Source organism: Balaenoptera borealis (assembly GCF_965194805.1).
Source record: "Balaenoptera borealis genome assembly, chromosome: 10".
In the NCBI taxonomy this organism is placed as follows: Eukaryota; Metazoa; Chordata; class Mammalia; order Artiodactyla; family Balaenopteridae; genus Balaenoptera; species Balaenoptera borealis.
In genome coordinates, this window is record NC_138874.1 from 104916133 (window position 1) to 104933191 (window position 17059).

At 50.5% G+C, this 17059-nt stretch overlaps 1 protein-coding gene across 4 annotated transcripts in view; it reads right to left on the reverse strand.

The window, feature by feature from the left end:
* Nucleotides 1-444: 444 nt before the first annotated feature.
* Nucleotides 445-17059, reverse strand: part of HSPA12A (heat shock protein family A (Hsp70) member 12A) — a 163517-nt gene continuing 146902 nt past the window's right edge. For all 4 annotated transcript variants that reach the window (XM_082407821.1, XM_082407822.1, XM_082407823.1 and 1 more), the window contains 6 exons: nucleotides 11979-12150; nucleotides 8307-8393; nucleotides 7624-7728; nucleotides 6642-6900; nucleotides 5845-5948; nucleotides 445-4905 (listed from right to left, as the gene is read on the reverse strand). In XM_082407821.1, coding sequence (XP_082263947.1) covers nucleotides 4268-4905; nucleotides 5845-5948; nucleotides 6642-6900; nucleotides 7624-7728; nucleotides 8307-8393; nucleotides 11979-12150 — 1365 coding nt within the window. In that variant the 3' untranslated portion in view covers nucleotides 445-4267. The remainder of the gene's footprint in view (nucleotides 4906-5844; nucleotides 5949-6641; nucleotides 6901-7623; nucleotides 7729-8306; nucleotides 8394-11978; nucleotides 12151-17059) is intronic.

The following is a 17059-nucleotide window of genomic DNA, read 5'->3' on the forward strand; positions in this document are numbered from 1 at the left end:
TAGAGCCAACTCTGGAGGGTGACCCAGACATAGAGCCTGGAATAAACCCAAGGCCCTAGATGCAGCGGCCAGCTAGTTGTGCCTGCTAGGATACCAGAGGACAAGGCATCAGTCCTTAGCCTTCTGCTTTTCTTTTTTTATGACCTTCATTTGGGTGCAGTGGAGTTGTCAGTTGTCACTGTGGCTTATCTGCCTTCTCTCTGGTAAGGTTGCTTTCTTTGGCTTCAAGGGAAAAGGGGTTCATGGATGTCAATGGAGGCTTGGTTCCCAGTGAACAGAGGAGCCAGTCTTATTGGGAATGAAAGTTAACAAAGCTTGCAACAGCTAGGAAAAGACCTGAAAATCAATTTCCATCTGAAATGGGGTAGAGGGGAATGTCAGTAATGTATCTATAATTCCATTTACAAATTCAGAGGGCAAAAAAAAAGTCTGGGCCACATGAGATCCAGAGTTTTGCTTTATTAGACATGTGTGAAGACAGTTTGCAGATACAGTCAAATTGTGAATTGCTGCCAAGTTCTGTGAAGTTTGAATTTATAGTGAACAAGACCCCAGTGGCTGTTATTTTAGAATATATTTCCATATTCCAAGCAGATAAGAGATATAATGTTATGGCCAACAACTTTTATACTAGTCATCCACTTCAGCCATTTCCCAGCATAAATATGCAGCTTAATCACAGCTATTTCATCTCTACAATGTGTGATTCGATCTTCAGCTAATAATGCATTTTGACTCCTGTTTATATAGGTGCATGCGAATCTTTGCCACCCTGGCAATTAACCAGACCTGGACTCTAAAAGCTAAACTTGATCTAAATAACATTCTAGGGGTAGGGCAGGGCAGGCTCTGTAATCCGCACTCATCTTAGCCATCGGTCTGCAGAAACGCCTGTATGTTTCCTCTTTCCTCTCTTGTCCGTCTGACATTCTTGTCTGACATTCAACATTTATTAATGCCTGCTGTGTACAGAAAGGGACGTTACAAAGGAAACCCTTTGACAGTTCTGCTTCCAAGAAACTTGAACCTCAGATAATATGCCAGGGACAATTGAGTAATGGGTTAAGACAACGGGCCTTTTAGAAACTTTCTAAGATTAGAAAATGTGTCCAAGTGTTCCTATCCAGTGCTCTTACTCTAGAATATTTCTGTGGGGGGGAAGGGGAGAAGGGGTGGATTTGAGGATTCCCTCTAAGAAGTCTATTAGGGCTGCATCTCTGGGGCAGAAGAAAATCCAGTAAAATCATCACCCCCTCTCCATCATCTTTTTGCCAACATTGCAAATTTCAACCATTTCATTTAAGAGAAATAGTAGACAAGGAGACATCCTTAATGCAAGATGGGAAAGGCCTTACATTAGCCAAGAAAAGGACTTGACTCTATTACTCACACTTACACTTAATCCAGTAGAAAAGCTGGATTTGTGTACCACCTGATTCCTTCCTTTGATTCTGGTGTCCTGAAAACATCACACTTTGCCTTCAGAGTGGCTGCTTCGCCCCACAAGGAGACGCTGACAGCCCTGCAGGGACACAGAGTTTTCGGAGGTTTTTCTGCACAGTCACATGGCTTACAGAACCAGAACGTTCAGCTCTCAAAGACAGTTCAGGAGAATCGATACATTATTATGCACCTTTAAATATAAACTGTGAACCTTTGGGAAGGATGTGTGTGTAGAAAGGTCTGATGGAGCTGTCAATCCAGCCGGTCTGTTTCGTAGAGGATTCTGACCCTAGGCACCTCTGTCTGTTGCTCAGTCTGCACACACAGTCCATAGCTTAACATCAGTACAAATCAATGTCTAGTAAGCACAATTAAGACATGAAACCATGGAAACTTAAAGGCAGCAATGTCATCAACAAAATTCAAAGAGCATTTTCCCTTTTTTTTTAAACAAGAGCATATTGTAGAAATCAAGATTCTGTACAATTTTCTAATATTATATGTACATAAAATTATATTACTTATAACTAAATGGAGAAGTCTTGTTTGTAGAGTATGGCTGGCAACACCAAAGAAAGACCCATAACATTTAGCTTTTGAAGCCGAGCAGGCAGCAAGAGAACCCTAGAGCGCACATTTGTGTCTCGATGCGAAACCCCGCTACTGAGTATGTGACTAGCATTCTCTAGTTCTGTAGTTTGTTAGTGTTTCACATTCTAGTAGGGAATTCTGCAGCCAGCAATGTGAAAAAGAAGACACGTTAGAATGAAGTTGGAAATGCTACTTAAAATCTGCGTATGATAATGCGCTGTGATAATGGGTTTGTGAATCCAAGTTGCATTCAAAGTTAGTGGCTGAGTCACCCATCCTCCCCTCATTCATTATGCATGCCTCCGGTGATTTAAAATCGAATTCACTCCAGCAGGTGGAAAAGACAGCTTTGAACAGATCACACGGGCTGAGTCAGGTTCTTGATTCTTTTCCTCAGTTGGCTCCTGAATGTTGAAGACTGGCTTTGCAAGTGGGGAAGGATGGAGAGCGGGCACACACACCAGTTGCTTCCTCAGCCCCATTCTTAGGCTGCCTTTCTTCCGATCTTTTTCCTCCCCAGGCCCTTCCTGTGAAGGTTAAACGTGCCATCCCCAAGCCAGCTGGAGCTCCAGCCCCACTCACAAGAGGGCAACGTATGGGATTGTGGTTCTTCACTTGTAGACTCACTCCCTAAGTGAACCCAGCTGGAAGCTGCAGGCTCTGGTCTGTGCCCCAGCTTTCCAAAACCCTGAAGTTAGGAACTTTTAAATTCCAATTGAGGGGCTTCCCTGGTGGCGCAGTGGTTAAGAATCCGCCTGCCAATGCAGGGGACACGGGTTCGAGCCCTGGTCCCGGAAGATCCCACATGCCGCGGAGCAGCTGGGCCCGTGAGCCACAATTACTGAGCCTGTGTGTCTGGAGCCTGTGCTCCGCAACAAGAGAGGCCACGATAGTGAGAGGCCCGCACACTGCGATGAAGAGTGGCCCCCACTTGCCACAACTGGAGAAAGCCCTCACACAGAAATGAAGACCCAACACAGCAATCAATCAATCAATAAATAAATCTTTAAAAAAAAAAAATCCAATTGAACCACAGTCCCCTGTGGCATTTACTAAAAACTGCAGATTCTGGTTTGAAAAAACCCAGCTTCATTCACTAAGTACAGATCTCTGAATGCCTTTAGATAGACTCTTCAGTTCTAGTTTTAAAACTGAAGATTTTAACAAAACGTTTCGTTAAACAGATTCTCTGCCCATGTATCACCAATGTATTCTTTTCAAAATGTGGAAATAAATGGCCAAATCTCTTAGGGAGATGAGGGCCAGCAGGGAGGAGGGAGTTAGTTTAAAGTACGTGTGCCTGTCAAGGGGAGGGGCTCTTCCGGACTCCCGGGCTTGGTGATGTGAACAAGGCAAACTGCAGCTTCATTTTCTCACACAGATTCCTACTAAGGTTAACTCAAATTACTTATGAATTCAGAAATCAGGATTTGGCCTTTGGGGAGTTCTATCACAGCATATAATTTGGGATATGTCACTAGCTCAATATCCATTTCCCTCGAAGCAAGTTTTTACCTGCCGAAAAGTTGAGGTGTCAGCTCTCTCACTCACAAATCCTAGTGGATTAGCTGAAGCTACAGTTATTCTTCACTAAACCTTTTTGGAATTTAAATTATGAGAACCTAAAATAGCGCCCAGTGTAGGCAGTCTTCTCCCACCAGCTAAAAACCCTCCAAGTTCCCAGTGAATCATCACTTTTAATCACACCATGATGAAAAGAAATTAACTGCAGATGGATGGCATTTTATATTGACTGCCATCCAAAATATGTAAAAAAGAAAAGTCTCAGAGAGATGAAGAATCTCCTCCTGGCTCAAAGATCTTATTCCAAATCTGGAAGGATCGCGACAGGGCACCCTAAGTTCTACATAAGGGAGATCTCTTCACCCCAAGCCCGATCACTGCTGCAGAAATGTACTGATTCCCTTGTGGGGCGGTGGGGGATCGTGGGGGGGGGGGCGTTTCACCACTTCGTACCTATGAACACTAGCTGCTTTTCTGGGATCCTCAAATTTCTTATTTCCCAACCTCCATCTTCACTGCCAACAGTTTTCCCGACTCCAGTATGCCCTCAAAAACCCCTAATTATTTCTAGCCCTGGCTGTTCTCATCTTCCCTGCTGAAATTCAGACGGGTGATGGCTAGGGTCAAGGGCAGGGAAAGAACAGTCAGGGTTGAGGTCAGCAGATGCAGGTGAGCTGAGTCCAAGGGGACAGGGGGCGGGGAGGGCCGGTTAGTAATTTAGGAAGTCGATGCCAACCTTGACACTCTTGGAGGTGGCTACATCAATGGCCGTGGCCTTGATCTCGGTGTCCCCGAACTGCATGAGGGTCTGGATCTCCCTGCGGGTGGGCACGGCAGTGCCGCTGGCCCCCGTGAGATCGAGGCGCAGCGTGCCGCACTTCTTCACCCCGGGGTCGGTGATGAAGCTCACGCTGTCCAGCTCAGAGCTATAGATGTTGATGACAATGACCAGCTGGGAGGGCTTGGCCGGGGTGTAGCTGCGCTTGACCAGCTCGCCCAGGGCCACGGACTGGTCGGCGGAGATGAACTTGTCGAAGACGTCAGTGCACCAACGAGTGCCGTCCTTCACCAGCAGCTTCTCGGGCGGGTGCTTGCCCTCCACATAGCGGTTCAGCACCCCAACCCCGTAGGTGAGCGGGGACCGGCGCACCTTGATGACAGCGGGGTCCAGGCCGAAGAGGACGGCGCCCTTGAGGATGGTGAGGCCCACGTCCTGGGGGATGATGATACGGCACTTGTCGCCGAAGGCAGCCTGCACCGCCTGCTGCAGGAGGGGCGCCTCGGCGAAGCCGCCCACCAGGAAGAGGAACTTGACCGTGGACACCTCCGGCTTCTGAAACAGGTCCCCTGAAAGGGAGGAGGAAGGGACAGAGACCTGTCACCAAAAGCCAGGGGGGACCGGGTGGCCTGAGAATGTGGAGAATGGACAAAGCCGCTTGGGCCAGCTGGAGGACAGGCTTAGTCTGGACTTGTTGAACGGAATATTTTTGTAGAGCCAATCTTTTCAAGAAAGGAGGGGTTTGTACATCAATATGCTCAGGAATAAAAACCAAAGCTACTGCTAAGTAGAAACCCATTTTAACAGCCAGACAGTGATCAGTTTACGTAGTTCTTTGTTACACATAAATGAATACCCCTTGCCCTCTCCAAACCTGCGGTTCTGTTAAGGCAGGCTGTTATCAATATTATTCTTTGGTTTTCATAAAATTCCCATCCCACCTCTAGGAGTTCTGACCGTGTAGGTACAGGGTGGGAAGTTGGTGGAGGGCCTGGATACTGAAAGAGGCCCTGGTGAGTCTACTGTGTGTCCCTGGGCGAGGGCCACCGAGGCAGCAGGTTAACTGCGCGGCCAGATTCTGTTTGCTCTCTTGTGGGAGACCTTTCTTTGGTTTACACAGCAGTTCCTCCTCCCCAGCAGAGGTTGCGGTTTCTAATTTGTTCTGATACAGCAAAGACCATCCATTCCCTAAGGCCTGTCACTCGATGATAATATTGCTTTAGATCTCCCAGCTCTCTGACTTTTGAAGCCAAATGGAAGCCCAAGTGAGAACAGGCTCTGGGCTGCTTTGCAGTACCTGAGGTGAGGGACCCACAGCCAGTGCCCAGCAACCGCCCTCATGCATGCCCAGGCCCTGCCCACTCCTGCCGGGGCCCTGGCCTGCGGCTCCAAGACCCAGACCCCCCTGCCATCCTGACTTCACATATACTGGTTGGTGATACTGGAAACATCAGTCCCCATTCTTGGCTCTGCCCCACTGAGTGGCCGAGCCCTGGCTGATCACTTACGGAGATGCTCAATGATGCTATCAATGGTCGGCTTAAAAAGGGCATTCATGGCATCTGGACTCATCCTCAGCATCCCCTGCGAGGACCACTTCACAAAATCCACACTGTGGAGGCATGACAGAGAGAGAATGAGCGGCGAGTGTATAAAGGATACCCAGGCTAACCTGCATAGTCATGGGCCCTGGTAGAATGGTTGTCACATCCGAGGGGGCCGAAGGGGGCTTGAAAGTCCAAAGAACCCTTAGAAATACACTAAACCACCAGGACCCAGACCCTTAGAAGTTTCAAAGCTAAGGCATAACCTCTTTTGTTTCTCTTTGCTTTTGCCTGTGGCCAACATTCCCCTGAGACAGTGGAAGCCAAAGTCTAGTGCAGAAGGCAGGGAGATAAATAATTCAACAAATATTTACCGAGCACCTACTACCTATGCATCAGGTTCTGTTGTAGACACTGGGGATAAAGCAGGGCCCCAAACAGACAAACTTCCCTGATTTCATACAGCTTATCTTTTTAGTGCATAATCATAGCTGACACAGAGATAGTATTTTCCAGGTCTCAGGCATTGTGCTAAGCATATACGAATACATTTCATCCTCACAACAACCCTTTGAGGTAAGTGGAATTATCATGCCCATTTTCCAGATGAAAAAAATAAGGAACAAAAAAGTTGAGTCACTTGCCCAAGGTCACACGGCAAGTGTGTAGGATTGGAACTCAGAGTCCACACCACCTTCCTCCTCCCCATGAACAGAATCTACCCCCTAGACTGTCCTGAGCCAAAAATGAGCCCAGCTCACTTGCTCTTCCTCAAGGCGTGCTCCACACTGTGCCCACGGAACTTCTTGTAGTAGTCAATGAAGGAGAAGGGCAGGGTGATGTTCAGCGGGTTAGTTCGGTCCGGGGCAGCTGCCCTTTTGCGAGACTCAAATGCAATCATTAAGTCAACCCAGGCCGCAGGACGCTTGATTTTGAATTGCTCAATAAAATCCTCTCCGAATATTTTACACAGAAGCTTTTCAAATTCATAATCTACTCCTAAAGATCCATAGGGTCCACCTGAGTCAAGAACAAAATGGGAGACCACTATGTTAAAAATGGTCAGAAATGGAATCCAGAGTCTGAGAAGCAGCCTAGCCTGGGTTCTGGGTTCTGCTCAAAGACAGCAGCACAGACTTGGACCCACTTAGCCAGCAGACCGCAGCTATGCGTTTTTACTTACACTTTAAAACCCTTAGGTTCTTCTCATTCCACATGGAGAAACTTTCCTACAGAAATCACTCGTCAACAATCTGTTTAAAATCAATTACATTTGAAATAAAATCGATACATTTAACTAACTAGGAGCATCATGGTATTCCCACCCAAGATATCCAAGGACAGTGTCTGGAAAACCAGCAGACCTCACTTAGTCCCTGTGATCTACTAATTACTCATCCCCACCCCACCAAGAAGAAGAGAATGTTCTTTGGTTTGATGATCTTGATCCAAGACCAGGCGTCCTGGGACCTCTCTAGAAAGCTTAACCAAATCACAGGTGACGATCATGGCCAGGATCTGAAACAGGCTCACTTTATGCCCAAACCCAAGTTATGGTGGTTTGTGTTTTAAAGGCCATTTAACTGCATTTTGCTCTCTGGTCTCACGCATCCATATCCTCTACTGCCTATAATTCCACATGCTGGTGGCACTGAAAGAATGAGATACTGAGAGAAATCTGAAATGAGTTAAACAACTCAGGTATGAGAAAATTAGCCATTTTTCTCATTTTCTCAGGCTTACCTGTTGCTTTGTACAGTTCTTTAAGGTGTCCCTCCGGTAACCGTATCTGATGGACTGTCACGTCTACGGTGCCACCGCCACTGTCCACTACCACATACTTGTCACCTGGTACGAAAACAGCCAACCTTTATATAGACCACTTGTCCATCATGTCCTGGAACAAGCTGGCAGGATGACTTGCTGTACCCAGCTAAGCGCCATCAACACTCATTAGTACAATAGTTTTGCTAATTAGCCACACAGTGAGTTATTCATGACTAAAGAGATGAGATAGTGTCTGCCCAGAAGTACCGGTTAGCATGGATGATGAACCCAAATGAGTGAATCTTTAAGACTAAAGCATTCAGGTCATGCGCTGCTGCATACCTGGCACGTGTGGACCACTTCCTACCAAGTTAATAGCACCATCAAATGACCTGCTGTTTAGCACAAGACTCACTCTGGAACTGGTGAGTTCCAAGTCCTACTTTTCTTCTGAAGAACCTATATGGTTTTAGAACATGCAAAATGACAGCTCCAAAAAGAGCTCTCCCTGGGTGAGTGGTCTGTAAAACCAACTGACTTGGAACATTTTCCAAAAGTACAAAAGGAACAAATAGAAATGCATTTTTGCCGGCAGCCCCCCCCCCCCACCCCGCCACACACACAATCCAGCAGGGGCAAAGGACGTTTAAAGATGCTACCTTCCTCCAGCTCGGACCAGATTTCTCCTATGACATTCTCCACCAAAAAGGTCCGACTCTGCCGATTACGTCGTACGTGTTCCTTAGCTAGTGGCCAACAGAAAGAAAATAACGACGGGTAAGAAAACATGAAAGAGCTGGCAGTCACCTGCAGTCAGTGGAGGTAAAAGAGCATGGGAGGTTTAGGAACAGAACATTTGGTGATACTTGATCAAAATGATTACATAAATACAACATAGGGAATGACAAAGTCAGCTCTTCCAGAGCAAGTGGCTATTTCCACCAGCCTTCATCTATTCATCTGCCTGGCAGCTTTGGCCAGTGCCCTGCTGAAAAGCTCACCCTGATGAGATTCCCTTCCTCCAGGGACACTTTCAGGGGAATGCGAATAAAACAGGCCAATTTCCTGGCTTTGCTGCCCCAGCGAGGAGGCTGTCTGCCAAGCAGCCTGCAGTGCGCTTGGTTAAATAATTTCACATCAAGCAGCTTTGTCTGATACAAGGAATGCGGGGTATGTTTTCCTAATCTGGATCCTGGATAAACGGCCAGGAGCCCTTTCCAGACCCCGTTGAAGTCGACATGCTCTTCAGCCACAAGGTGGCGCTTCAGCCACAAGGCGGCACGGCTGAACCTAGAAAAGTCGGCGCCGCCTTTTTCCTGCACACCCGCAGGACAACCCGGGGGCGGCTCGAGATACTCAGTGGCTGTGACTCGCATGGGTATTTCATCTCCCGCAGGCCTCCTGACAGCCCCGTGAGGCGGACAGGCACAAATCACATCGTCCTGTGTTCAGACGAGGAAACCAGGTCAGGGAGGTCAAGGGACTTGCAGTTCCCACGACTCTGTCTTGCAGCCTGAAATTAACCCTCAGACCACGGACCCCCCTCTGCCTTTGAGATTTAACAATTTAGAGTGAAGTCTGAAAAAGCAGAATACGAATGTTAAGAGGTGGGAAGGGTGCTGTGAGAGGGGGCCTGGGAGGCAGCAGAGCACAGGCACGATGGGAATTTGCGCAAATCACGTGACGCCTCTCACAGGCAGAGCAGGGACCAGCCCTCTGATTTATCCTCAGCACCCACTGTGCCACCAGGCGCACAGCAGGTGATAAGGAAGGCAAAGCACCAAGTATGAGACTGGGAACCCAACAAATGATCACTACAATGAACAATTTAGAGCAATCCTGGTTTTACGGACGAAGGCTCTGTCCACCGCTCTGCTGTCCCATTCCCACAAGTGTCCCCTCGACCAATTTTTTAGTCCCCAAGCCCTACAAATCCAGCTGTTGCTGGTTATCCAGTAAAGAACCCTTGACCCTCCAGCCTCCTTCAGCAAGGAGCACAGTGTCTGCAAAACATCTTCTCTGGGGATTAGAATGGCAAACACCGGGCCGGCCTTAAGTTCCTCAGGCTCCGGTTTACAGCAGAGAGGCCAGCCCCCGATGTAAGAGTTCCCGTGGGCCTGGGAGGGATCTCCAAACTCAGGGCTTCTCTGCTGTTCCCAACATCAGCTCCAGATGAACTTATATTGCACACCTTGTAGTGGGCATTGGTTTTCTAAAACAATCTAGACGACTAACGAAATGGCATTCATAAAAAACGGCCTAGTGAGGCTAATAAAACATGTTCTGAGCTTCAAAAAATTATCTCATTTTTCGGGCAAATTAAGCCCAAGATTGTGAAAAATGTAGCCTTTTCTAATCTCATTAAGTCTTTTTGGAGTAAAATAATACCGACAGCAAACCCTGCCGTGCTGGGGGCAGAGTGCCAGCTCTGGTCTCCTCAGTGGTGGCCACTGGGCGTCCATCAGGGAGGAGCATCAGAGGGCAGAAAACAGCCAGGGGGTCTCAGGGTATTAATGCCATCCTGGGTATCCCGGATTAAGTGCTCTGCCAGGCCTCCGCACATAGCAAGCACCCCGTCCTTCCGGGAGACGGGTTCCCACCGTAAAGCAAGGCTGAGAGAGAACCCCTGTCTCACTGCCCCTCTGAGGGATGGTGGCCAACAATTTGAGGATTTCAAAAACCAAAGACACGCCTCTGAGCACAGGAAAAAACAGTAAATCCCACAAGGCACAGGACACAGACACAGGGCAGTGTGAGGGTAGGTAGGATATGTTAAAGGAAGGGAACCAAAAACTGAGCTCTTGGGGAAGGCAAGCATTCAAAAAAATTTCCCCCTCAAATGTGAATGTTATACTTAAGAATTGTCAAGGAATGCTGTGTTGAATTAGCTAATTCTGACATGAGCTGCTGTTTATGAACAATTGAGTAAGAATCAGCATATGAAATATACAGCCCAGTCAGTCACTCCTCTTTTTTCCAGTTACAACAATGAAGAAGGAAGTTTAAATAACGAGATCATCCTGAGTATTTAAAACATGAATGCATTGGATTTAGTTAGCAGTGAGGCCAGCCTTGGCATGCTGGGGGAGCCAAGCATTGTGAGAAAAAGGCAAATCAAGCCCTCAGACTTAGAGGGAAGCCCATTTCCATTCATTCTGGGTGAATCAGATCCAGGGTGCGAACACATGGCCCCAGCAGGCTGAGGCAGCAGCCTGGGGACAAGCGAACTTCTTGCCACTGTCTCGTGGCTGAGGCTCACAGACGCCTCCATCCTGGGTTAAAAACGCAGAGCAGTGGCTGCCGGGGCAGAGTCACCCTGTGAAGAGGAAGAGAGGCCTGTGTGGGCAGGAATGTGTGCCTGCGAAGGGTGAGCCTGGGCCCCAGCACCCCGGGCAGTGCAGAGACAGGCGTTGGGAAGAGGACCAAGAAAAGCTTGGGACCAACCGGTGACCGTCCTCACTGATGGCATCCCTCTCCTCCTGGGCCTGGGCCTTGCAGGGCAGGATGGAGATGGGCTTGGGCGATGGGGGGTTTTCTGTCCTCGGAGCCCTCACCCGGGCACAGAGCTCAGAGCCGGGGCGCACAGCGCCACCTCCCCAGCTCCCATCAGCTTCCACGCTCACTCACGTGGCTCTGAGTGATCCAGGGTGTCTGCAGACTCCGTGGCCCTGGACAGACCGACGGAGCCCTGCATTCCAGGGAAAACAGTCCTGAGGCACAAGATTGTGAGCAACTTGCATATAGTAAACATTAAAGAGAAAAAGGCCCTTAAAATGCCCATCCCGGGTCTCCATGGGCGGTGCTCCTTCCCACAGCTAAATGAGCATCAGTCCCTCAGGAAAAGTCAGCCCTTTCCATCTCTAGTGTCAACTCTCGCCAGGTTTATAGTTAAGACACATAATGAGCTCATCACACACGAAGCAGCCCCAATGAGTGAGTCAGCAATAAATCAACAGTCTTAACGGAGGAATTAATAACAAGCAAGTGGGATTAGATTAAGAATCAGTTAATAGAGAGGAGAGATTAAACGCCTAGTAAAATGCAAGGCCGAGAGCCGGTCTCAGGCCACCCTTGGGTTCTTGGAGAGAAGTGTCCTCCCCTAAGGTACTTGGGTGGGTGACGAACTAGGGTAACCACTGCTGAGTTTACGGGGGTCCTTGGAGGGGCCAGGTAGGTGGGCTGAACACACAGATACTTAAGGGCCAACCTCCTCCAAAAGCATCTTGATTTCTCACGACCACACTGAGTGCCTTCAAAACTCCAAGGCACAGAAACATGCAGGGGGGTGGAGGGAAGACAGCGGGGAGGGGGAGAGAGAGAGCAGGAGGTACCCTGTGCAAACCCAGCTCCTACTGTGTCACTGGAGCTGTACCCATTGACCGTGGCCTTGCTGCTCAGCTCAATCATCTGGTGCAACCGCAGCTTCCGGCAGTAGATGGAGGCCGCCTCGGGCTCCAAGGCGATGAAGAGTTGCTCCGAGTTCTCGGGGGAAGCCAGACCTGCCTGGAAGACAGAAGGCAAGGCTGGGACCCCTCCAAGGACACCCACACCTTGGGCAGACACCCCGCAAGGAAGGGACACTCACACTCCGCTTGTTTGGGAAATTCCCTCCACAGGCCTCTCCAGAGCCTAAAATCGGGGGTGATCGGGTGCTGGTCCCCAAGCCAGGTACCCAAACGTCACAGAGTGGGGAAAGAAAATGTACAAACGCCCTTGGGAAATTCCAGGCCCTGTGAGCCTCAGGGCCTCCTGCATTTGGGGCCTGCTTGGCCCAGAACTGAGAAGCACAAAGGGGCAAAGGACCGAAAACTTTGAAAACCACCACGGGATGGAAGGCCGATGGTCTGTTCCCGGTTCCAGGACTAAATGGTCTGACCGAATCGTAGCAAAGCCCAATCTTTGGTGGCCTAGGAAACAGAAGGGCCATCACTGGGCCTCAGCTATGCAAGCGTCTGAGTCTGTTGTGTGGGAATCTGACCTGTTATCTCCAGAGCACCAGGGGGGCTCCAGGAGAAAGCCCCCCCTGGAATCCCACAGAGTCCCCGTTTCCTAGCGTGCAGGGGGAAAGGCCACTGACAGTTATCTTATTCAAAGCGTCTATCCCTTTCACAGCAGAAATGCTTCTGCCCCGTGACGTCTGGCTTGTTCCCGTCACAGCCCCTCCAGGCTTCACGAAGGGCAGCCAGGAGGCTCTGGGACCAGCCTTCTGAGGGTGCTGAGAGACACAGCCCGGCTTGGCCTCTCATGGCCTTGACCCGGAGCACGAGATCTAGCTTGCTTGTTGAAGCTGCCCAAGCTCACGGCTTTCCTTGGTTGCCAGCACAATGGGAAACAAAAACTAGCTCCTTCTATCACCACTGTGTTTGCTGTCTTTGCTGCCATTTCCGAGGAAAGCCGGGATGCGCCCTCGTGTGGCACCCACTTTGGAGAAAGTTCTCAGGTCCCCCCAGGCCCCGGGAGGTTTAGTGGACTCATCTCGTCAACCAGGGACAAAGGTCCGCCTAATGTCACACATGTACAATGACCCGGTGGGGAAAAGCTGGCCTAGAGTCACGGGCATGGGCAGAAGGAGCTTAGGAGGGTCAATTATTGGGCAAGGAGGGGAGGGGAGTTCAGGTTAGAAATTAGAAATGCCTTTCGTCCAACCCCTTCACTTTATGAAGAAAGAAACCGAGGCTCGGAGAGGTAGGGCAATCAACTGTCCCGGTTTCCTGGGACACTGGCCTTTCAGTGCTAAACCCGGGACAGTCTTAGGCTCCAGGGTATCCCAGAGAAGTGGCAGAGCAGCCCAGGCCCAGGTCTTGAGCCTTGCAGACCAGCTCTTTGATTGGTTCTCAGCTCTCCTACTCTTAGTAACTCCAGGTACTGGGGTAGGGCCCAGGCCTCTGTACTTTGACAAAACCCGTGGGTGCCCCTAATACTCCTCCTGAACTGGTTTGAAGGTACGCTCTCTACTCATTTACTCTGCGACAGTACTACCTAGACCAGCTGTCATTCATTGTCCCTAATAACCACACCCCAAACGAACCAGTTAATTATGTCTTAACGAGATACCATCAGCCGGCAGGTGACTGAAAATCTCCACTTTGCCAAAACCATGAATGCCTCACAAGGGCAGAACCGTCTGGAAGACTGAATTACAAAACCAGATGGAACCGCACACGCCTACACCCTCCGCCAGGAACCCGCCTCCTACCTTCCTTCCTTGTACCCTTGGCTGAGGCCGACCACATGGGCAGCATCTGTGCCCATCAGCAGGGTGCCCAGGTCAAAGAGGCCAGGTCTGCCCTTAGCTTACACGGGTCAATAGGTTAGTGACACAGATGCACGACAAGATTTCCCCATCCAAGGGAATAAAGGTGCCCCCTCCCCCAACCTCGCTTTCTCATAGGGTCTCCTCAGACATCCTCAGCACAAAGGCAGACAAAGGTTAAAATGCCCGATGAAATAGGACATGGGTTACACGCATCAGGTGCCACCAGGAACAGTGAAACCTCTGAACCTTTATCCCCAGGATCCCAGAAGAAGAAATCCAAAGGGACACCAGGAGGAGCCCCGTCTACAGAACGGCGCTCGTGGACTGGTCCTTCTATCCTCATGGGTTTGTACGTAAAGCCAAGGCCCTCCTAGAACAGAAGCTCACAGGCCCAGCTCCCACAACATGGGCTGAGGAAGAAGGAGAGACGCGTTACAAAGCAACAGTGGGCCCTGGATGTACAGCCTCTCCTCCAAAGTTCAGGATGGAGGATAAACTGGGAGGAGGCTAGTGCGGGCAGAGCAGAGCGGTGCCCAGGACTCAGTGCGGAGGAAAGGCACGGGCTCTGCCCACTCAAAAGGCACATTCCTGTCATTGTGTCCCACTGGGAGGTCAACCAGCCAGGCAGCTCCCATGTGGCTGGTAAGAGCAACAGGGGCCTGGGCCCAGCGGGAATGGGGACGGCAGGGGACAAAGGAGAGCAGAAAATAGACGCCCTTATTCCCCTCCATGCCTTCCCAGAAATTCTGAGCAGGATCTCTAACTTAGATGTGAAACATCTATGTGGAAAGTCACATCAAGAGGTCCAGAGGAGTGGAGAGCCTGGAGTAAGCAGGCTCTTCACTCAAGGGCGTCCGAGGGTACCTGGTGTGTGACTGAGACCACGCCCCCACCGGATGCTCCCACATCCTGAAGATGTGAAAAACAAGCAGGCTGACCTGAATCTGCCCCGAACAGCGTGGGCTGCACCCCTCGGGGGGCCTTTCACCTGTCCCTCCCCAGCTGGGCTGGCCTCAGCTCCCCAGCAAAAGCTTTGACCCATTTCCACGGGGAGTTCCCCACAGTACCCTGCTCAGGATGCAGACAGAAGCAGAGGCGAAGAGGACCCCAAACCAGAGGGGAGGGGAAAGGCAAGGTCAGTGGAGGTCCCGGCAGTGCCTGGAAGGCCCAGGACAAAGTAACCACGTTCCTCTGCTTAAACCAGCCCCCCTGTCCACTCCCCAGTGAGAGTGAGGGGCCGTGTCCCTACCAGCAAACTCTCACGGAGGCCACAGGGAGAGGTGAGGGGGAGGCAACGGGAGGCAGCTGCCTCTGCACGGATTCCCAGTCACCAGGAGGCTTCCCAGAGCTGCTGGTGGGCTCCGAGAGAAGGACGAAATGCGAAAGTCTCTGCCAGACTCTCAGAAACCCAGATGTCTTTATCTCTGAGCAGAAGAATCCAGTGCCCTGAAATGTAAGCTTTGTTTCCGCATGAAAACACTTGCCATCCTTCTCAGCAGAAGCCCTCTGGCCTGGCAGCTGGCAGGAGACCTGGGGGTCTTTTCCTGGGATCAGGCCAGGGTCAACTAGGGCAGGAGAGCTCTCTCTCCGCTTTCAATAGTTCTGCTTCTGGAGCTGGTATCTCAAGGCCACTGTTCCGTTCCATTGTGAGCTCCCCTTCTGCTCGGCCCCCGGCCCAGCACCTAGCATATTCTGCCCCCGACTATAGATCCATGCGGACCTGTCTAGCCTCTCCTGCAAGATGGTACATTTTCTAAGGGCAGCAGTCAGGTCTTCTTGCCCCGGAGCACACAGTAGGTGCTCAGAGGGCAGCTGCCGAATGAATGAATCACCCATCCCTCCAGCCAGCCTTTATTCTGCAATTTCTGGCCCTTCTCATGAGAGCATTTCAAACATGACCTGAGGATTCTGCAATCAGAAAGCGTCTGAGCAAGGAGGTTGCCACCCCATTTGACTTCTCCACGAATCTGGGCCAGCAAGAGCTCCATCGTAGTAGTTTTTAGCGCTCTGCTTCCTGGTCACGAGCTCCACCTGAGAGGAGCGGGTGGGTGAGAAGACCGCACTCCGGGGAGGCCGAGGACGTGGGCAGTTACCACCTCGACCACTCTGCTCCTTGGACCCGCCGTCAGCCAGGAAAATCCGCCAGGGGCTGTGTCCACAGCCGAGAGAAACAGCCAGACCAGCGGAGTGCTCAGCTGGCCTGGTGTCAAACTGCAAAGAGCTACAGCTGCACGGCTTCCGAGTGTCATGGGGTTGGGTTTCTTTCCTGATGTGATTATTTTTCACTGCTGTTTGTTCAGAGACGGAGGCAAACGCAAGCTGCAACTCCGTGTTAGAGGAGATCGTCGTACGTTGGGGAACATCATTTATTTAACAGGTTTCTGGAACCTACTAGAGTGACACATTTTAGGCAAAACGCCTCTAGAAATACACTGGACTACCTCCTATGCATGATGTGCTCAGGATGCAGTGGGTCTATCATCTCCTCATTCTGGGTCTTTCCTGAGGGCCTCAGAAGAGGCTTCAGCTGTTCTTTCTGCCACCATCTTTTCACTGAATGCTCTTAAAGGGTCTAAAGCTGTCCCGAGGCTGTGGATTATAAAAGATGGAGACTTAACCCACTTTCTCAACAATCACTTGACATAAGAGGAGTTTTGGACGAAACTGTCCCCATGTCAAGTGCTGGCCAGCCCTCACTGGCAGTGAATCTCAGTCCTCCAAGTGCAGGCCCCAGGCCCACCCCTTGCAGGCCTGCTTCTCCACGGGAGATGCTGCCCAGAGATTCATCTCCTGGCTCTGGTCCAGGCCTCTTCCCCCTCCACCAGGCCGGTGGAGGATGGCGTTCAGCCTCCATGTGACTGTGCCATGAACTTGGGCTCGGGAGGCCTCCCATGAGCCCGGAAGGAGGCGCTCCCTTTGCCACAGGCAAGCGGGGTGGACAGACCAGTTTCCCAGCTGCCCTGACGGAGAACCATCCCCCCTCCTCATCCTTCCTGTTCATCTGTCAGAAGCCAGGCCGACAGGCAGCACTTCAGGTGGAAGGGCTGGTGGGCGCTCTCAGATTTCAGAAGCTGGGCGGGCCAAGAACTGTGTTTTTGGCTCAGGTTCTGTATTTATCAGGTTTCTCCAGAGAAACAGAACCAGTAGGATGTATGT